Source organism: Hemitrygon akajei, chromosome 9 (assembly GCF_048418815.1).
Source record: "Hemitrygon akajei chromosome 9, sHemAka1.3, whole genome shotgun sequence".
In the NCBI taxonomy this organism is placed as follows: Eukaryota; Metazoa; Chordata; class Chondrichthyes; order Myliobatiformes; family Dasyatidae; genus Hemitrygon; species Hemitrygon akajei.
In genome coordinates, this window is record NC_133132.1 from 106,677,505 (window position 1) to 106,700,934 (window position 23,430).

At 40.8% G+C, this 23,430-nt stretch overlaps 1 protein-coding gene across 1 annotated transcript in view; it reads right to left on the bottom strand.

Annotated features, from left to right (window-relative positions):
• Window positions 1-23,430, bottom strand: part of LOC140733433 (CUB and sushi domain-containing protein 1-like) — a 2,013,313-nt gene that overhangs the window by 36,283 nt on the left and 1,953,600 nt on the right. Inside the window, exons 60-64 of the mRNA XM_073056756.1 lie at window positions 20,234-20,407; window positions 7,639-7,812; window positions 5,861-5,934; window positions 5,668-5,779; window positions 745-924 (exon numbers count right to left, since the gene is read on the bottom strand). Of these exons, the coding sequence (XP_072912857.1) occupies window positions 745-924; window positions 5,668-5,779; window positions 5,861-5,934; window positions 7,639-7,812; window positions 20,234-20,407 (714 nt within the window). The remainder of the gene's footprint in view (window positions 1-744; window positions 925-5,667; window positions 5,780-5,860; window positions 5,935-7,638; window positions 7,813-20,233; window positions 20,408-23,430) is intronic.

Consider the following 23,430-nt stretch of genomic DNA (forward strand, 5'->3'; position numbering starts at 1 on the left):
TATTCTCAATGCCTTCATCTAAATCATTGATGTAAATTGTAAACAGCTGTGGTCCCAATACCGAGCCCTGTGACACCCCACTAGTCACCACCTGCCATTCCGAGAAACACCCATTCACCGCTACCCTTTGCTTTCTATCTGCCAACCAGTTTTCTATCCATGTCAATGCCTTCCCCCCGATGCCCTGAGCTTTGATTTTACCCACTAATCTTCTATGTGGGACCTTATCAAATGCCTTCTGAAAATAAGAAACACAAAAGGAATGTTGAATAATTGGATCACGTAATAACAGGCATTTGGGAGTTAAGATGAACCTTGTGACCTAGTTGTCCACAACTCTTGCAGAGACTTACAGAAACTTAACAAACAAGCATTAATGTTGGAGTGAAACCCATTTACTCAACAATTCAGGAACAGCTTCTTCCCATCCACCATTTCTGAACGGTCCACTACCTCACTATTTTTGTAATGTGCTATACAGTTGCCACAAAACAGTACATTCACGACATTAATAAAAACATGGAAGGAAGAACAATGGAGGGCTATGTGGGAGGGAGGGTTAGAGTGATTGTAAAGTAGGTTAAAAGATCAGCACAACATCAATAGCCCAAGAGCCTGTATATTTGCTGTACTGTTCTTATCAGAGAACAAAGGTTGTTGTGTACTTGGGCAGTCTTGCTTTGAGCAGATGGCTCACTTCTTTATTTACTAGTCCATCAGCAAGTTGTTACGGAGCAAACTCACCTCGACAGACCGGTGGCTTCCCTGACCATTTTCCATCGCTCTTGCATGCCCGGTGCTCTGATCCAGCTGCCAGGTACAGCCCTGGCTGGCAGCTGTATATCAAGGTGTATCCCATTGTTGGCAGTTCAATGGCTCTCACGTCCACATTTACAGGGGTTTCTGGTTGTCGGCAGTTGTGAGCTTTGACGAAAATGAAAATAGCCAAAAATTAGACAATAGAGCAAGAAGAGTACAGAGGAACACAAAATACTTGAGCAGGAGTAGACATCAAGCCCCTCAAGCCTGCCCTGCCATTCAAAGACCTTCTGATATGGAGGGGCCACTGCACAGGATCGGAAAAAGCTGCAGAAAGTTGTAAATTCAGCCAACTGCATTGTGGGCATTAGCCTCCCCAGTGTTAGTGACACCTTCAAAAGTCGATGACTCAAACAGGTGGCACCAATCATTAAGGACCCCCATCACCCAGGACATGCTCTCATTGCTACCATTGAGGTGGAGGTACAAGAGCCTGAAGGCACACTCAACAGTTTAGGAACAACTTCTTTACCATCGGCATCAGATTTATTTATCTACTTTTATTTAGAGATACAGCACAGAGTAGGCCCTTCCAGCCAATCGAGCCACACCGCTCCAAAATCCCTGACAGCCTTGATTAAACCCTAATCTAATCATGGGACAATTTACAATGACCACTTAACCCACTTGGTACATCTTTGGACTGTGGGGAGGAAACTGGAGCACCTGGGGAAAACCCATGCATTCCACAGAGAGGACATACAGATGATGGTGGAAATGAATGCGGTACATGGAACTGCTATGCTACCATGATGCTCATCATTCATTTCTGAATAGACAATAAACCCATGTACATATAATACCTCACTATTTTTATTTCTTTTTTGCTCTCTTTTTGCACTACTTACTTAATTACATATATACATATTACTTTTGTAATTTATATTTTATTATTATGTATTGCGAAGTACTGCTGCTGAAAACAACCTATTTCATGACAGATGCCAGTAATATTAAGTCTAATTCAAATTCTGATACCATGGCTGACCTCTGCTACCATCAGCCATCTTGTGGCCAGGAGGGAGGTGGGGTATAAGCTTAGTGGTAGAGCATTTTCTGCAGTTCAAGAGGTTCCTGGTTCAAATTCGAGTGTCCCCTTTATGGAGGGAAACATAGTAATGTAAAGCTATTGCTGCAACATACAATGTTATGGGGAGTCCAGGAAGGGGTAGCAGCTCTGGTGAAGGGGCTTGTCATGTCCATTAGGGGCAGTTCACTCACTTTAGTGCCCATTGTACACTCAGCTTTCACCTGCAGCTCGAAGTAACTATTTCATGCGACAGTGGCCACTTTCCGATACACCGTTTTGACAGGTAGGCTAAACTAGATAAGGGTAGTTAACAGGCCTCAGTGAGTTAGGGTCATGTCAGTCCTAGCATGTGAAGTCAGCGCCAGTGGACTAGAGAGATCTAACGGCCAGGAAGGAGGCTCTGCAATGCTCCATGGAGAGTGAAAGGCAAGACAACACACAGAAGTAGTCATGGTCATCCATTACGACTAAGGAAGCCCTCAAATATGATGACTACTCATACTACTGAAGCCAGACTTCTGAGGTCGAAGGAATGGGACTGCCTCAGTGCAACTGTTTTTCTACTTTAAACATTCTCCCCTACAGGTGGCCTCATGAAGTCCACAAGCAGAACTAGTTGCTGGGCAACAAAGGAGAGCTACAGCTGTGGCTCCACTACCAGTCTAGGACTGTTTCCATGTCCTTACTGTGGATGTCCAAGTCAGTCACATCTTAAACTTAACAGCCACCTTCGAATGGACAGCAGAGGAACTGTCTGTCATCAATGGATGTGACAGACCACCAACCAACCATTACAGTGCCAGCAACCCAGGTTCAATTCTCACTGCTGTCTGTTAGGAATTTGTACATTCTAACCATGACCACGTGGGTTTCCTCTGGATGCTCTGGTTTCCTCTCACATCCCAAAGATGCATGGGTTAAATTTGTAAATCGAAGCACGCTATGTTAGCGCCTGAAACATGGCAACACTTGTTGACTGTCCCCAGTACATCATTATCAGACTATGTTAGTCACTAACACAAACAACACACTTCACTCAATGATTCAATGTACATGTGACAAATAAAGCTAAACTTTTTAATCCTTTTTGAGCCAGTTGCCTGTCATTATCAATTCCTCAATCATTCAAGCTTTTATCTCCCTCCAAATTAAATATTTCTATTGACTTTGTGTCTACCACCATCAGAGAACTCCAAGGATTCACTACTTTCCAAAGGAAGAAGTTTTTATACGCCTCACTTTCAAAAGTCAGGCCCCACGTTTAGTAGCTTGATTAGATTAGATGAGCTTCTTTGGCACATTTTATTGAAACATCAAAGCATACAGTGAAATACATTGTTGTGTCATTGACCAATGCAGTCTGAGCTCCACTGTGCTGCAGGCTGCCCAATACAACCCTAGCTGATTTAATATGATGCAAATGACACATTTAACTGTGTGTTTTGATACTTCAACGAACATATTACAAATAAAGCTAATCTCATTTTCTTCCAGGATGTGCTGCGGCACATATTTCTGAGTTTCCATATTTCTGACACCAACATGACACGTCCACAACTTACTAACTTGTAGATCTTTGTAGTGTATGTGGGAGGAAACTGGAGCACAAGGAGGAACCTCATATGGTCATGGGGAAAATGTACAAGCTCCTTACAGCCAGCAACAGGAATTAAACACCAATAATCCAGTGTCCTTGTGACCTTTGCAGTATCAGGTTGGTGCATTCTCTGGACTATTGTGGATTGTAATACTAACACTCCAGTACACATGTCAATCTGGTTCTAAACTTCAATTACCTTTACTTTTGGTACCTTTTGGAAAGTAAAAACCAACACTTCCAACTATCTCACTAATGAATTCTTTAAGACCTGTGGTCAAAATTCATCAGGATTGTCAGCCTTCAGCTCCAACAACTTGCTCAGTATGTCTGCCTTAGAAATTGATCTTCCCCTCTGTCCATCTCTTCCTTCTGATTCCCAGATGCTCAAGATATCATATATTTCACATCAAGATCAATACATTTTACATTGTCATCATAATCACTCTTAAAATACTTTGTATAAAAATCTCAATACTCAAATATGAAGCCTCTCAAGTATTTATTCTCAAACCTACTTCAGTTTCTGTTGAACTTTTTTGATGTTTTAACAAACAGCAAGTGTATAACACAAACAGTTAATGTTAGCACCTGTTGTTTCATGATTTATTTTGCTGTTTTTGAATTCATTATGGACTACAGGAGAATATACAGCAGTCCACATTGAGGCGTCCCTAGTGAAAAGAATGAGCAGCTTCAAATACTTGGGCATTAAAATCTCAGACAATCTACCTTAGGGCCAAAATGTTATCCTGAAGAAAGCATGCTACAAGTTCTACTTTGTTAGGAGTTTAAGGAGATTTGGTCTGTCTCCAAAGACTCTAGCAAATTTCTACAGATATACAGTGGAAGGTATCTGATAGGTTGCATCATTGCTTGCTATGGAGGCTCCAATGTGTAGTATTGAAAGAGGCTCAAGAGGGTTGTAGAGTCATGGGCACAACCTCTCCACCAGCAAGGGAATCTTCAAAAGAAGATAGTATCCATCATTAGGTACCCTAGCCACCCAGGATGTGCCCTCTTCTCATTACTATTATCAGAGAGGATGTGCAGGAGCATGAAGAGGCATACTCAACAATTCAAGGACATCTTTATCCCCTCTGTAATCAGATTTCTGAATGGTCCATGAAAACTACCTCACCATTTCTCTATAGAATTATATTATTTCATTTTATTGTAACTCATCATGGCTTTTTTATGTCTTGTGTTGTACTGCTGCCATAAAACAACATAAATAATAAACCTGATTTTGATTCTAATAAATTCCTGACTTCTGTTACAACAGTAGCAACATGAGATCACATGATTTGGAAGCACGTGCAAATGATAAGCTTTCCATTTTATTTTGCTGAGAAAGAGATATGGAGGTTTATTTCATTAATTTGTATCTAGTTATCTATTTTTTCTGCTATCCAAATCAATTTTACACAGTTGGTTCAGGGAAAAGTCTCTGTTGTTACTGACACAGTGGAACCTTTTTATATTCTGAAACTCACTTGCAAAGTATATGAGGTAAAATCTATGCTCGAGGTGACGAGTTAAGAAATTGCTTATTGCACACCTGTGTCTGCGCTATTTCTAGCATGGTGGAAAAAAATACACTTTAAGTTAAGCTAATGATTCATGGAGGTTGGCAGCACAGTAGTGTAACAGTTATGCTCTTAGCTTCATGATCTTCTGCTGGTGTAGTCCATCCAATTCAAGATCTGACATGTGCTTTTAGAGAAACTTCTGCATACTACTGTTGTAGTGTGTGGTAATATGAGTTACTGTCACCTTTCTGGCAACTTGAACTAGTCTGGCCATTCTCCTCAGCCCTTTCTCATTAACAAGATGCTTTTGCCCATAGAACTGTTGCTCACTGGATTTTTATTTTTGCACTATTCTCTGTAAACTCTGGAGACTGCTGTGTGTGAAAATCCCACGAGATTATAAATTTCTGAGATACTCGAACCATCCTGTCTGGCACCAACAATAATTCCTTGGTTAAGGTCACTTAGATCATATTTCTATCCCTGTTGGGTGTTTGGTCTGAACAACAGCTGAACCATTTGACTAATGTCTGCATCCTTTATGCATTGAATTGCTGCCACATGATTGGCTGATTAAATCAATGCATTAATGAGCAGGTGTACCTACTAAAGTGGCCACTGAGTGCATTTAGTCAAGGTAAAGAAAAGCATTGCAGACAAAATCACAGCAAGTCCTTAAGAAAACTCACGAATGCATTCGGGATGTATACCACTCCAGGTTAAATTGGCGAGGCAGGATCGTGTTGTGGAGCCTTGGATATGGTAACCTTTCCGACATTTGAAAAATACAGTGCTTCCCACCTGTAAGCCATAGAGTCCAGTCAATCCCAGAGAAATTAATCGTACAAATTTTATTTTATCACCTTTGGTATAACCTCTCACCTCATAGCCTTGTGAGCTGTTTTGTATTCCAAAGTGAGGAGTGCCTGGATCCGAACATATTGTGTGTGTTGGATCTTTATATAAAGATGAAAACAGACAAAAAAAAATCATATTCATCATCCTAACCTTTACAGAAGGAACTTTAAGTTTCAAGATTGTTGAATGGTATTTCCTGTACACAAGTGTAAAGAAGAACAAAATAATTGTCTGGATAATCAGGATGCAATGCAACACACAAAATAAACAATAAGATAAACAAAAAACAATAGAAAAATATAAATACATAAGAAAGCTTATATACATAGATTAATTTTTGTTCATGATGTGACACTAGACACAGGAGTGACTGATAAGGAAATGATAGAGTAGAGGTCGTTGAGGGCATGCAGGGATGGGTTAGTGGGTGAATGTAAAAGGGGTTGTAAGTGATGTGAGTTCTCCTGAAGTTGATTCCCATCTCCTTTGTCTTAGTTTATTTATTTATAAACAAATCATTTTAAAAATGTACATTCCCTTTAATTTGTCCATGGAGTTTTCATATTTTGAAACAAACAATTACCTTTGTACACAGGATTGACAGGGGACAAAGAGTAGAATAAAGGAGGCCTTTTCTGGTTGAGTGCCAATGACTATTTGGTGTTCTGCAGGGGTCAGTGTTGGGAGTGCATCTTTTCCAATTATATGTCAATGATTTGGATGACAGAATTGCGGCCGTTTACAGATGATACAAAGATAACTGGAGAAGTAAGTAGTGTTGAGTAAGCAGAGAGACTGCAGAAGGAGTTGAACAGCTTAGAAGAATGGGCAAATACAGTGAATGGAAAGTCATGTAATTTGGTAGAAGGAATAAAGACATAGACTATTTTATAAATGGGGAGCAAATTCAAAATTTGGAAGTGCAATGGTATAGGAGCCTGAAGACACACACTTAACATTTTTGGAACATCTGCTTTCCAACCACCATCAGATTTCTGAATGAACAATGAGTCCATGTATACCTCCTCACTACCTTTTGCTCTATTTTTGCACTACTTATATAAATTAAGTCAATTTTGAATATCTCTATCAAATCTCCCCTCGTTCTCCTGCATTCCAGGGAATAAAGTTCTAACTAATTTAATCTTTCCCTTTGATTCAGGTTATAAGTTGGGTATTAAGGATTTAACAGTTCTGTATCATTGAAATTATTATCCAAACAATAAGTTTGAGCTGACAGGAAATAAAGTTTAAAATAGCAAAAAATAAATAAATAATGAATAACTCAAAGCAAATGTTAAAGTCTTTTGAACTCTTACTGTGAATATACTTTCAACTCCATCCCAGAACAATCATAACTTCATATCATTATAGCTTCCTGGACCAACACCACCAGGTTCAGGAACAGTTATTACCTGCTAACCAGAGGGGACAACTTCATTCAAATTAACTCACCCCAGAACTGAACTGTTTCTACAATCTATGGATTCACATTCAAGGACTCTTCATATCATGTTCTCGATATTTATTACTTATTTAGTTATGATTTTTATTTTTACTTTTTTCAGTTTGCACAGATGTTGTCTTTCGCACATTAGTTATTTGTCTATCTTGTTGTGAGTAGTCTTTCATTGATTCTATTGTGTTTCTTTATATTTACTGTGAATGTCTGAATCTCAGGGTTGTTTATGGTGACATATATGTACTTTGATAATAAATTTACTTTGAACTTTGATATCATGATATTTTCATTGCTAAGGCTGGAACAACTCAGTAACATCTGCAATATGAAGTGACCATACCAATGCAGGATGGCTGAATCCCACTCCAAAATCCGTCAGCTTGGCAAATTCTTCTGGACGACCCAACCAGCAGCAATGGAGTTCGGCAGTGGAAAGAGACTTCAGACTTGTAGGTGAAACTCCGCCCTTCAATTTTCCCATTGACTGGTGTCCCTGGGTCACCACAGAAAATGGCTGTGGGAGAAGAAAACACCAACATCAGGTAGTATCTACAGGAGGCACTGCCTCAAGAAAGCAGCATCCATCATCAAAGATCCCCATTGTGGAGATCATATCATCTTCCCATGGATCCTACATAGATGTACACAGTATCCGGAAATTTCACCTCTACTTTCTGAGGAAGCTGAAGAGAGCCAGACTATGCACATCTGTACTCATGTCAATCTACAGATGCGCAGTGCAAGCTGCATAGTATGGAAACTGCAAGCTACATTGTACGGAAACTGCACTGCAGCAGACAGGAAGGCTCTAGAACAGGTAGTCAAAACTGCCCAATGCATTACCAGCACCAGCCAATGAAGGACATATGTACAGAAATGTGTCAGAAAAGAGCCAGTAACATCATAAAGGATCTCACCCACCCTGCTCATGAACTATTTTTCTCACTCTCATCAGGTTGAAGCATCCATGCCAGGACCACCAGACTCAGAAACAGTTATTTTCCAGCATGGCAGCAGCTATATTTCAATTCGAGTTTGAGGAGATTTGGTATGTTACCAAAGACTAGCAAATTTCCACAATATACCATGGAGAGCATTCTGACTGGTTCTGCCATTATCTGGTATGGAAGGGATCAGGAAAAACAGCAGTGTGTTGTCAACTCAGCCAGCTCCATCATGGGCACTAGCCTGACAGCACTGAGAACGTCTTCAAAAGATGATGTCTCAAAAAAGCAACATCCGTCATTAAGACCCCCACCACATAATGTCTTCTCATTACTACCATCAAGGGTGGAGGTTAAGAGAATGAAGACACAGAATCAATGTTTTAGGAACAACAACTTCCACTCTACTATCAGAATTCTGAAGTGCCATGAACCCATGAACATTATATTACTATATTTGCTCTCATTTTGCACTACTTATTTATTTTCTACTATATACTCCTTGTTATAATTTGTATTATATTTTAAGAATTGTACTATACAGTTGTCACAAAACAACAAATTTCACAATATATGTCAGTGATAATAAACCTGATTCTGAAGTAGGAGAACTGCTTTGGCAGGGAAAAGATGCAGAAACATATGGCGGACAGATTTTTGAGGGTGATTCATGGCTATAAAATAATAAGACATAGGAGCAGGATTACACTATTCGGCCCATTGAGTCTTCCCCAACATTCCATCATGGCTGATTTATTTTTCATCTCATCCCCATTCTCCTGTTTTCTACCCATAACCTTTGATGCCCTTACTAATTAAAAACCAATCAACCTCCGTTTTAGAAACCCAATGACTTGGCCTCCATAACCATCTATGGCAATGAATTCCACAGATTCACCACCCTCTGGCTAAGCAAATTCTTCCTCATCTGTGCTCTAAAGGGGGTACTCTTGTATTTTGAGCATGTGCCCTCTTGTCCAAGACTCCCCAAATACAGGAAGCGTCTCGTCCATGACTTCTCTATCTAGGCCTTTCAATATTTGCTAGGTTTTAATAAGATCCTCCCATCCTCATTCTTATAAACTATAGCGCGTGCAGGCTCAGAGCCATCAAACGTTCCTCATATCCTTTCATTCCCAGGATCCTGAGCCTAGCGTACAATGGCATAAACTGGACATAAACACAACAGATTGTGCAGATGCTAGATATCTACAGCAACACAAATAAAGTGCTTGAGGAACTGAGCAGATCATGCAGCATGTTACCATCAGGTAGGAGGTACAGAAGCCTAAAGGCACACACTCAGCAATTCAGGAACAGCTTCGTCCCCTCTGACGTCTGATTCCTAAATGGGCATTGAGCCCTTGGATACTACCTCACTTTTTAAATATATATTATTTCTGTTTTTTGCATGATTTTTAATCTATTCAATATTCATATATTGTAATTTATTTATTATTTTTTCCTTCTGTATTTTGTACTGCATTGAACTGCTGTTGCTAAGTTAACAAATTTCACAGCATATGCTGGCGATAATAAACCTGATTCTGATTCTGATCGATATGTTGATATTTCTGGCTGAGATCCTTCATCAGGAATTGAAAGGAAGGTGGAAGATGCCGGAATAAGAAAGTGAAAGGAGGAGGAGTACAAGCTAGGTGGAGATAAATGAAAGGGCAAAGTTCAACTCCAGAAAACACGAGCCAGATGAAAGTGTAAGTGACTTCATCACAGCATTGTATGCCCTGTCAGATAACTGTGCAAATAGAAATCTGAGAGATGAGCTCATTAGAGACAGGATTGTTGTCGGGCTACTAGTCACCAAATTATCAGAGAGACTTCAGTTTCAGGCAAATCTCACACTAGACAAAACTATTATTGTAGTCAGGCAGAGTAAAAAGTTTGTCAGCAATAGGCTGAACTTAGGCATGAAAATGATGCTGAGGTGAAGCTAGCAGCTGTACAAAAGGAAGGGTACAACAAAGTGCAGTCAGAAAGACTACAGAAAGAGGTGACATTGGAGCTCTGCTCACACAAAACAGACAATCGAAACAAAGATCACGTAAAATGTCCATCTGCAAGAGATGTGGCAAGTCTTTATTCCACGTCAAAGAGCCCTGTCCAGCAAAAGAAGGGAAATGCTACTAATGCAATAAACTTGGCCATTAAAAAAGCACTCAAAAGCATTTTTTCAGGAGATCAAAGAAGACCGTGATTCAGACAAAGAGAGAGCTTTTCTTGGGGTTCTACATTCAAATAGACAAGGCTGATGTAGTGCAGTTCAGTCACAAAATGAGGCAGTGACGTTCAAAATGGACACTGAGACAGACATCACAACCATCCTCGAATGTCTGTTCACAAAACTGGTGAAAGAAACAAGCATTATGCTAAGGAAGTGCTCATGGAGCTGGAGAAATATAAGCTCAGTGTGAAAGGAATGTTTACTACTTCCATCTGTAAAAATGAGAAGCAGTTAAAAGAGGATGTCTATGTTGTCTATGTCTATGTCTATCTTTTCTCACCACAACTGGGACAACATGCTATTGAGAAGCTGAAACTTAATGCAAGGTTGGATTTACTAAACAATGTTGAGTGGCAGAAGAAGTACCCAGGGTTTTCACAGGCCTGGGGGTACTGAAACAAGAATACTTTATCTAACTGAGGCCAAGAGTGACGCCCTACTCTCTGACCACTGCAATCCCATGGATGAACAAAGTCAAAGCTGAATTTGAGTGAATGGAGACACTAGATATCATAACTAGAGTGAATGAACCTACTGACTAGTGCTTGGGCATTGTTCCTGTTCCCAAGTGAGCTGGCATATTGAGGAACTGTGATGAACTAACAAAATTGAATAATGTAATGAGGCAGGAGAAGTTTACTCTGTACTCTGTTGAGCACACATTTGGTAGGCAGGGTGGGGCAAACTTCTTCAACAAATTAGATGCAGACTCAAGGTTCTGGAAGATCTGTTTAGCCCGACTCACAGAATCTCACAACCTTTATCAGACCATATGAGCTATGCCTTCAAGAGACACCCTTTTGGCATTTCATCAGCTTCCAAGCTCTTTCAGATGAGGATGAACGATTTTTTTGGAGGGACTGGAACGAATAGTCTGCCACATGGACGATATACTCATCTTCAGAGGCTCAAGTGAAGAACATGATAAAAGAATGGAAGCTGCCTTGGAGAAACTGAAACAGGCTGGAATCACCCTGAACAAAAAAAAAAATTCAAATTTGTTAAGTTTGAGGTGATGTTCTTTGGTGTTCAACTGTTCTCAGAGGGAGTGCAACCAGATCCAGACAAACTGATGGGGGTTTGGAACATGGACCAACCTATGAAGGTATCTGAGATCAGTAGGTACCTTAGCATGGTAGACCAGCTTAAAAGTTCATTCCAGATTTGACAGCAAAAACAAAGCCACTTTGTGACCTCCTCTCTCAGAGAAATGTTTGGACTCGAGGCACACCAAAGGAGAATTCATCACTTAAAGCAGAGCTTATCTCTCTGCCAATATTGGCATTCTTTGATCCAAACAAACCAACCAAGGTTTCAGCAGAAGCCTCTTTCTTTGGCCTAGGGGGATTGCATTGGTATATGGAAACCAATGGCATATGCTTCAAGAGCACCGACTCCTACTGAACAACGTTACCAACAAATCAAAAAGGAGACACTGGCTCTCGTGTGGGCTTGTGAACACTTCAGCTGAAAATTGATAGGCACTGAACTCCTATTTCAAATAGACCACAAGCCACTTGTCAGCCTCCTCAGCTTGAAACTCTTAGATGACTTACCTCAGCATCTGCAAAGATTCAGAAGGAGGCTCATGCGATATCATTATGACGTTGAACATGTCTCTGGCAAATCTCTCACAACACCAGACATTCAGTCGAGGATGCCATGAAGATGAAAGCTAACTCCAGCCTCATGGAAGATACCAACATCTACTTAGCTAAGGTACATGAAAGCTTTCCTGCATCAGTGGATGAAATTCATGCTGAGTTGAATAAGGACCAAATCTATAGCAAGGTCACGCAATACTGTGAGCATGGATGACCAGCTGTTCCAAGGGGAGCTCAGAAACTCAGACCTCACTGGCTTGAAAGAGACACACTCACCATTCTTGATGGTTTGCTGATAAACTGCTCCAGACTCAGCATTCCTGATTCTATCCATGCCAAAATCATCAGTTAAATGGACTTCAAGGCATCAAAAAAAATGTTGCCTAGGAGCAAGGCAGTCCATGTGATAGGCTGGTCTGAGCACCCAGCTGAGAGATGATGTAAAGCAATGCAGAAAACTGCACAAAAATCATGTTGAACCTCTCTAGCCCACAGAATTCCCAGACTTTATAGAGCAAATTGTAGGCACAGACACTTCCCAGTTGAAAAGAGATAAGTATCTTCTCACTCTGGATTACTACTCACAGAATGTAGAGGTGTCCAAGCTGTCCTCTACATCCTCAGCAGCACCTGAAGGCTGTATTTGGTCACCATGGAATACCAGAGACACTTGTGTCAGACAAGTATCCTCAATTCAGCTGCTCAGAATTCAAAGCCTTTGCAAGGAACTGTGAGTTCAAACACCAGATAGGCAGTCCACAGTACCTACAGGCAAATGGAGAAGTGGAAAGAGCAGTGCAAACTGTTAGGAATCTATACTGGAGGCAAAAGACCCTTACAAAACACTGCTAGTATATCGCTCCATTCCTCTTGTGAATAGCTATAGTCCATCAGAGCTGTCAATGGGCCAGAGACTGAGAACAAACCTACCTGTTCTTCCTTCCGTTCTCCAACCTCAGGCAAAGTGAGAAATTTTGAGATAACACAGCGTGAGAAAATAGAGAGCATGCAGGGTCTCAGACATAGAGAAAAATCCTTGTGGCTGCTCAGGAGTGGTGAAGCTGTTTGGATTTCAGATCAACTCACCAAGAGAACAATATTCCGGCAGAATGCACCATGATTGTTGATGATTAGAACATCACAAGGTGAGATCAGGCCTTTAAAGTCCACGAAAGCTAGAGAAAGAAATAGTGACCTAATCTTTATAATGAAGACCACTTACTGTACCTGAGATGGACACACCTGTCCAAGAATCTCCATCTGCTCTAACAATTCCAGGAACCTAACCAGATCATATCATTTAGTTGTCCCACCACCCAGATATACTCCATAACCTAGTGACTAAAGAGGCAGAATAATCCTGTCACTTAGTCAAAATGTTCAGGTAGTCTACCCAGAACGACATTAGATATAGTGTTTTTTTTTGTAGAAGAGTTTTGATGCTGAAAGCATTCACAAAATGAGATCTTTCATAGACAAAAAGGAATTGGTGATAAAAGGAGGAATGCAAAGAGAATGAGAGACATTTGAAAACAAAGGGAAAGATGGTTATAATGTTGGCAATTCTTTTTTATGTTTATATAAGGAGCATAAGTTACGTACTATGGGTAATGTGAACTGAATCGTGGGCATCACCAGCTAAGCCAGCATCTATTGTCCATCCCCAGTTGTGCTTCAGAAGTGGTGATGAGCTGCCTTCTTGAACTGCTGCAGTCTCTGAGGTGTAGATACACCCACAGTGCTGTTAGGGAGGGAATTCCATGATTTTGACCAGGCAACAATGAAGGAATAGTGGTATGTTTCCAAGTCAGGATGGTGAGTGACTAGGAGGGGGATTTCCAAGTGGTTGTGTTCCCAGGTATCTGCTATTCTCATCCTTGTAGATGGTAGTGGTTGTGGGTCTGGAAGGTGCTGCCTTAGAAACTTTGGTATGTTTTTGCAATGCATCTTGTAGATAGTACACACTGCTGCAACTGTTCATCGATGGTGGAGGGATTCGATGCCAGTTGAAGGGGTACCAATCAAGTGGGCCGCCTTGTACTGGATGATGTCAAGCTTCTTGAGTGTTGATGGAGCTCATCCATCCAGGTGAGTGGCAAGTATTCCATTACACTCCTAATCTGAGCCTTGTAGATGGTGGACAGGCTTTGGGGAGTCTGAAGGTGTGTAATACGTCACAGGATTCCTAGCTTTTGACCTGCTCTGGTAGCCATGAAGTTTATATGGCCAGATCTGTTCAGTTTCCTGTCAATGGTAACCAATTTCAGTGACTATAATTTCAATGCAGTCCTATGGACAAAATGTACATACCTAGTTTTTTTTTGAAAAGGGGAGATGTAGTGATAGTTAGTAGTGTTATTCCTATGCCACTCAGTTAGCCGCTCCTATAGGGGAGGATTTCACATATCAAAGTTATCAATAAAGTTCAGTTGAGTATCCTGCCTACTGGTGTTCTGGTGTGCTCTACACTATCCCTCAATAACAAACACAACGGGGGGGGCGGGGGGGGATAATTACCAGAAGTTGAAATCGATGTTCATGCCATTAGGTTTGAGGCTAACCAGATGGAATAGAACGTGTTGCTCCTCTAAACTAAGATTGGTCTCATAATGGCAGTAGAGGAGGTCATGGTCTGACATGTCAGAATGGTAATGGGGATTAGAATTAAAGAAGTTAGCCATTGAGATGGAGTAATGGTGCTCAACACAATGGTCCCTCATTGTACACCAGATCTCACCGATGTAGAGGATGCCCCACCGAGAGCACCGGACACAGTAGATGACCCCAACATATTCACAGTTGAAGTTTTGCTTCATTTGGAAGGATCCGATATGGCAGACTGCCTGAAATTGGACTACTAGTTCTTTACAAGCACACGACGTAAGTGCCAAATATTCCCAATGAAGGATCACATTGATAAATAATGACATTTGAATGCCATTCTATACATTTGAGGTACCCACAACAAAAAAGCATTGACAAAAGTTTGGAACAAGACTAATGGTATAAGTCAAAGTAAAATGGAGCAGATACTCTTAATTGCCACATTATGTTCTGTGGTCACTGAGTGTATGTGTTCTGCTGCTGCTGTAACCCAATCCACTTCAAGGTTTGACATGTTATATGTTCATACATGTTCATCTGTACACTACTGTTATAATATATGGAACTTTGAGTTACTGTCATCTTCCTGTCAGCCTGGACCGGTCTGGTCTTTCTACTCAGACCTCACTCATTAACAGGGCATTTTTGCCTACAGAACTGCTGCTCAGTGGATGGTTTTGTTTTCCCACCATTCTCCATAAATTCTAGAGACTGTCGTGCATGAAAATCCCAGAAATCAGCAGTTTCTGAGATGATCTAAACACACCTTCTGGCATGAACAATCATTCAATGGTCCATCTCTTAGATCACATTTCTTCACAATTTCCATGTTTGGTCCAAACAACAAATGAACCTCTTGAATATGTCTGCATGGTTTTATGCACTGAATTGTTGCTACATGATTGGCTGATCAGATAATTCCAGTAATAAGCAGGTGTACAGGTGCCCCTAATAAAGTGGTCACTGAGTGTGTGTTGAAGTCAACTAAAAAAAACAGTAGAAGATCTATAAACACTATCTTATTATGCGAACAGCTTGTAATTACTTTAAATTATTGGCACTATGAAAAAGAGATTTGTTTGTTGGGTGAAGATTATGTATTCAGCACATAAGCTACCCGTCAGGTTGTGTGGTTTGATGTCACACTGTAATATTTTAGACCAGTTAAATTATTCATACTTGTTAACAGAGCAGAATGGATTAATTTCCTTGTGGAATATTATTTACTGCATCTCTGTGAAGGAATTCAGAGATCCTGCCCGACTTGGCTCCAACCCCACAGAATAACACTTTGCCAGATGGCATTTGATGTGTCCAGCGCCACTCCTGAACTCACACTTGAGTCTGCCTGCAGTCTCCAAACCAAGAATTGAATTGAATTGACTTTATTTCTTACACCCTTCACATACACAAGGAGAAAAAATCTTTACATGACGTCTCTGTCGGAATGTGCAATATGCAAATTATAGTAATTTGTAATAAATAGTTATGTACAGTAAGATATACTACAGAACAGTCAATATAGAGTGAATTTCATATCCAACAATAACAATACACAATCTGCTGGAGGAACTCAATGGGTCAAGCAGCATCTGTGGAGGAGGAAAGGGGATTGCTGACACTCTAGGCCAAAACCCTGCATCAGGCTGAGAGTGGAGAGGGGAGGTGGACAATGTTAAGGGGAGAAGTTGAGTGGTGAGACAGGAATCTAGGGTGATTCGTGGACTGAGGGGAAGGGAGGTATAGTTGGGGGACCGAAGAAGGTGGAGGAGAGATCAAGACAAAGAAAAAATATTGAGAGGCCGTTGAAGCGAGGTGGAGGAGAGGAAGGATGAAGATTGGAGTCAGCTGTTGGAGGGAGATAAGGAAAAACACAAGGGCTACTGGTGCTGGAAGCTGATAAGTAAAGGAGGTGATAATAGGAGAGGTGTGTGGCAGATGGAATTATAACCAGATTTAGGGGGGAATTGAAAATCTGTGGGTGACATTTCCTTCCCTCCCACAGACCCTTCCTGAATAGACTCCAACCTGATGTCAAAGGTTCAAAGGTACAATTTAAATGTCAGAGAAATGTATACAATATACATCCTGAAATGCTTTTTCTTCGCAACCATCCACCAAAACAGAGGAGTGCCCCAAAGTATAAATGGCAGTTAAGTGTTAGAACCCCAAAGTTCCCTCCAGCTCCCTCCTCCCACGCGTAAGTGGAGGCGAGCAACAATTCCTCCCTCCCCCACTGACGAAAAAAAGCATCGGCATGAACATCAATTCTCAGTCATGAACATTAATTTCTCCTTCCAGTATTCCCACCCCCACTTCCCACTTTTGCTATTCCCCACTCTGGCCTCTTACATCTTCCCACCTGCCTATCACCTCCCCAAGATATCCCTTCTTCTTCCCATTCTCCCATGGCATACTCTCCTCTCTTATCTAATTCCTTCCTCTTCTGCCCTCTACTTCTCCCACCAACTTGGCTTCACATGCCACCTTCTAGCTATCCTTCCATTCCACCCACCTTTTCATTATGACATCCCCCCCTTCCTTTCCAGTCCTGAAGAAGGGTCTCAACCTGACAAGTTGATTGTTTATTCATTTCCATAGATGCTGCTTCACCTGCTGAGTTCCTCGAGCATTTTATTTGTGTTACTTTGGATTTCCAGCATCTGTAGAATCTCTAGTGTTTATGATTTGCAGCCTATTTTGTCAAACATTCAGCACCATTCCTTAGTATTTGAGGTCATTTTACTGGAGTGAATCGGCTTGTCTGTTGTGGGAAATCATAAGTCTGATAGATAACTTTTAGAAACTAGGGGAAATTACAATTGGTACAATTGTTGACAAGATCCATATGTAGCACAGAGCTTTAAGACGGAGCAAGTCTTTTGATCTGCTTTATAATTGTGAATTTGTGCTGCCCATTGTGCTTGCTTCAAAAAGGGTTGCGCTATTCTTGACTGGGATGTACAGGCTTTCCAGGGAGGACTAGCTTTCTGGTGAAGGTAATCACTCTGGGGCAGCTCACACAGTTTTGGTCTCAGTTCTCACCTGTGGCTCCAAGAAGCTGTTTGCATTTGGCTGTGGCCACACTCCAGTAAACCACATTGACAGGTGGGCTAAACCAGGTGAGGTTTGCTGGAGGGCCCCATGCACTGGTGAGATAGGGATATGCCTGTCCTAGCATGAAAAGCCAGTTCTGGCGGACTGGCAGAATGAGATCAACAGTGAGATCAAATGGCCAGGAAGGGGGTTCTGCAATGCTTCATGGAGAGCAAAGGGCATGACAAGGCACAGAAGAAATCATGGTCATCCACTGCAACCAAGGAAGACCCCAGTTGTTATTACTACAGGCGGCTCTTGGACCAGATCTTCTGAGGTCAAGAGAGAGGAACTGCCGTATAGGTTTCCTGTCATAGTTGGATACGATGGACAACCACTACTATCTTGGGCTGCACACAAACATGTAGTGAAGGATAAAAGATAATACTAATAATTTGTATACAGCTCAAGGGCAGTTCCAGAAATCAATCAAAACTGAAGACACTAGAGACTGCCGATGATGGAATCTAGATTAACAAACAATGTGCTGGAGGAATAAGTGGATCAAGCAGCATCTGTACTAGGGAAAGGGAACTGTCGAGATTCCTAGTTGAGATCCTGCATCAGGAATAAAGCTGGAACAGGTGAGTATTATTGTCTCTGGTAAACATATACACAAAGTTAATGATGCCATCAGGGAGGCTTGAAAAATGTTAGACAAGATGCACAGAATTGCATCTGTAGACTCAACCAGCTCTACTATAGGCACAAGCCTCCCTAACCATCAAGAACAACTTAAAGAGATGGTGACTCATGTCAACGTCATCCATCATTTTGAACTTTCACTATCCAGGACACACCCTCTTCTCATTACCACCAAAAGGGGAGGAATTCAGGTGTCTGAATATCCATACTCAACAATCCAAGAACAGTGTTTCCTTTTCCACCGTCAGATTTCCAAGAAGTTCATGAACACAATCCCCCTATACCTGCTTTGCACTCCTTAATTTATTGTTTGTAACTTAGTGATTTTTGTTTTGCACTGTACTGCTGCCAGAAAGCTACGCACTTCACACACATGTCAGTGATAATAAACCTGATTCTGATTCTGTTGGTTTGATGCACTTTGAACACATCCTAAAAGAAAGCTCTTCCATTAATCACAGCTATTTCACTGTTGAAACAAAAACCTATGGAATATGCCACAGGTGAAATGCAGGGCAGAATTTTACCATCCATAAACTCTGGCACACTTTGAATATCAAAATATTGTTTCCAAAACATTGGGGGAAGGGGTGGGGAGAGTCTAGGACCAGAGAGAATAACCTCTGAACAGAGAGATGTTCATTTAGAACAAAGATGAGGAGGAATTAATTTCTTTAGCTAGAGGGTGGTAAATCTGTGGTATTCATTGCCAAAGATGGCTGTGTGCCAAGTTGTTGGGTATATTTAAGGTGGAGGTCAATAGGTTCTTGACTAGTAAAGGTTTTGAAGGTTAAGGAGTGAAGACAAGAATGAGGTTGAGAGGGAAAATAAATCAGTCCTGATTTAATAGACTTGATAGGCCGAATGGCCTAATTCTGCTCCTATGTCTTATGGTCATATAGGCACAATCACAGAGATGTAGGAACTTTCATTTGCTGATGTTTCCCTATGAAACTGTAACCAGTGTAAGTCATGTCCAGGATGGGAAAAAAATTAGTAAAACTGACACATAAATAATTCCCATTGTCAGCAAGCAGACCATTTCCACATTATGCACACTTTAAATTACAATTTTAACAAATGGAATTGTCTCTGTTTAATTTTGCAAGAAAGCATATTGCTGTTTCATCAGCTCCCTGAAAAATATTACCCATTCAGTCATGTTTTGGAGAGAAAGCCTTATACTTATCATACCTCAGGATATGACAAAGTTCCATATTAACAAATAAAACAGTCTTCTTACAAATTAGCCATAAATCACAGTAAATAATGCTGTATAATAATGTAAATCTTGTTAAAAGAGAGTAAAATGAATCACTATACAATCTACACTTTGGCAGTCTGTTCACTTAAAATTCAGAAACGAAACTGCCAATAATATCTACAACCAAGGATTACGATGCAAGTCATGCACTGTAATGATTTTCCATTAACTGTATATCTCATGCAGCTGTGCTTGAAGAATTAGCAAACAGCAGATAAATTTCAATTTTAAATGATATGCGATAAAATCATTATTAGGTGTACATTTCTCTATTAGTAAAGACAACAAATATATGAAATACAAGCTGGATTGAAAATGACTTCCATACTTTGGAGGGTGGGTGGGGGTACGTGATGAGAATGATGGGAAATAAAGATGCAAGGAGTTTATATTATTAATTGTAGAATTCTTCATTACTTTATAATGATACCGAAAAGTGAAGTTTAAGGAATTGTTTAACAGTTTCATTGCAAAATAAAAATGTAGCTAAGTTAAAACAGAGTTAAAACAGCTCAAGAAAGTTGATAGAGACTTACGCAAGCATTGTGGGACCTCCCCTCTCCAAATACCATTTCCTTCACAGGTCAGAATGGCTGGCAAAGAAAGTTGATATCCTTCAGAGCAGGTGTAGCTGATGCTGGAGCCCCATCTGAAATCGGATCCCTGTACACTCCCATGGAGCACATGGGGTGGCTGTGTGCAAGTGATAACTGTATTGCAAAGGGAACAAGAGAGTACATTGAATTAATAAATAGAAGGATCTACAAATATGTTGCCTTACACATAGAGTCATAGAGCACCACAGCACAGAAGCAGGCCCTTCAACCCATCTAGTCCATGCCAAACTTTTTACTCTGTCTAGTCCCATTGAACCACATCTGGACCACAGCGCTCCATTTCATTCACCTCTGTGTACTTATCCAAACTTCTCTTCAGTGTTGCAGTCAAAGCCATATCCTCTAATTCCATTATCCGCTCGTTCCACAACCTCTGAGTGAAGAAATTACCCCTTAGGTTCTCATTAAGTACTTCACCGATCTAAACCTCTAGTTCTAGTCTCAATCAACCTTGGTGGGGAAAAAACCTGTTTACATTTTCCTTAATACATAATTCTGTATATAACTCTCCTCATTCTTCCACTCTCCAGGGAATAAAGTGCTAATCTATTCAACCTTTCCCTATAACTCAGGTCCTCAACATCTCTGTAACTTTCTCTGTACTCCTTCAATCTATTGACATCTTTTATCTAGGTATATAGCCAGAACTGAACACAATACCCAAAATTTGACCTCACCAAGGTCTTATACAGCTTCACATAACATCCCAAAACTGGTACTGTGATAGATATTCCAAAGGTAAGGTTAACAAAGAGGTGGTCACAAGAGGCTGAGGAGCGACTATGGGAATGCTTTGTTTCATATTCAAGGACTCAGCAGGAGATATGAATGAATACACCATGATTGTCATAGACTTCATAAAATCAGTCGTATATGCATGTGCTCATTAGATCCGCACTCTGCTGAGGGCCAGACCAATAGCATTCAGGTCTGGTGACCAAGCTAAATACAAGAAGTTCAGGTACGGTCTCCAGACATCCATCTCATGTGAGAAGTGACAATTCTAGACCTAACTTGAATCACTAAAGGATATAGTAGGGATTGAATGCTATCACCTCCTACAAAGTGAAACCAAGCGATACAGGTGACATAGAGGCTTCACTTTTAGATGAGCTCAATGCCTTATATGCTCTCTTTGACCATCAAAACATTAAGCACCTTCATGATCTCCCACCTATCCCGATGACCCTGTGATTTCAGTCCCTGAGGCTGACACAGGAGCTTCCTGCAAGAGAATGAACCCACAGAAAGAATACTGCCCAAACGGGGTATATGGCCAAGTACTAGAGACATATGTTGATCAACTGGCTGGATCAGTCACCGATATTCTTAACCTCAAGCTTTGGCAGTCTGAGGTACGCACCTGCTTCAAGCAAGCTGCAATTCCACCAGTGCCTAAGAAGGATGTGGATACCTGCCTCAATGATTATCATCCAGTGGCAATTACATCCACAGTGATGAAATGCTTTGAGAGGTTGGTGATGAAACATATCAACTCCTGCCTCAGAGGTGACTTGAATCCACTCCAATTTGCCTACCAGAGCAACAGATCAACAGCAGATACAATTTCATTGGTTCTTCACTCAGCCCTAACATCAGAATAGTGAAGATGTGTAAATCAGAACGCTCGGCATTCAATAATATCATCCCCTCAAAACTAATTAATAAGCTTCAAATCCCAGGCCTCAATACTTCCTTGTGTAACTGTATCTTCAGTTTCCTCACTTGCAGACCCCACTCAGTTTGGATTGGCAACAACATCTACTCCACAATCTCTATCAACACACGTGCACCACAAGACTGTATACTTAGCACCCTTCTCTAATTGCATTAATACTTATGAACGTGAGGCTAGGCACAGCATCAATGCCATATTTAAGTTTGCCAACAACACCACTCTTGTTGGCTGAATCAAGTATGGTGACAAATTAGCATATAGGAGGGAAATTAGGTATCTTCCACAATAATCTCTCACAGTGTCAGCATGACCAAGAACTGATTATTGACATCAAGAGGAGAAAACCCAAGGTCCATGAGCCAGTTCGCAAGGTCATCCACTTTAAATTCCTTGGTGTTATTATTTCAGAGGATTTGTCTTGTCTTGGGTTCAGCACATAAGTGCCATTATGAAGAATGCATGACAGAGCCTCTACTTTCTGAGAAGTTGGTGAAGATTTTTCATGTCATCTAAAACTTTGACAAACTTCTATAGATGTGTGGTGGAGAGTATATTGACTGGTTGTATCATGGCCTTGTATGGAAAAACCATTTCCCTTGCACAGAAAAGCCTACAAAAGTAGTGGATACACCTCAGTATGTCACAAGTAAACCCTGCTCATTATTGAACACATCTACAGGGGGCACCATCACAGGAAAGCAGCATCCATCATCAATGACCCCCAAATCCAGGCTATTCTCACTTCTTGCTGCTGCCATCAGGAAGAAGGTGTAGGAGCCTCAGGACCCACATCACCAGGTTCAGGAACAGTTATTACCCTCCAGCCATCACGCTCCTGATCAGAGGGGATAACTTCACTCAACTGAACTGAATGCACCTTCAAGGACTCTTGATCTTATGTTCTTGATATTCATTGCTCATTTATTTTTTTATATTTTTTCTCCTTTTAGTATTTGCACAGTTGTATTTTTTGCACATTGGTTGTTGTCTGCACTATTAGGCATGGTCTTCCATTAATTCTACTGTGTTTCTTATGCTTACTATGATTGCCTGCAAGAAAATGAATCACAGGCTACATATGGTGACATAACAGTATATGTACTTTCATAATATATTAACTTTTAACTTTGATTCATTGTTCGGGGTTTCTTTTTTTTTTGCCAAACTCAACTTTCTAGACAGCAGCGGTAAGCTTCTAAAGATCAAACACAAAAAAGAGAAAATCTGCAGATGCTGGAAATGCTAGCAACACATACAAATTTCTGGAGGAACTCAGCAGGCCAGACAGCATCTATGGAAAAGATGTACAGTCGACGTTACGGGCCAAAACCCTTCGGCAGGAACTGCTGAAGTGTTTTGGCCCGAAACATCAACTGCACTCTTTTCCATTGATGCTGCCTGGCCTGCTGAGTTCCTCAGGCATTTTGCGTGTATTGTA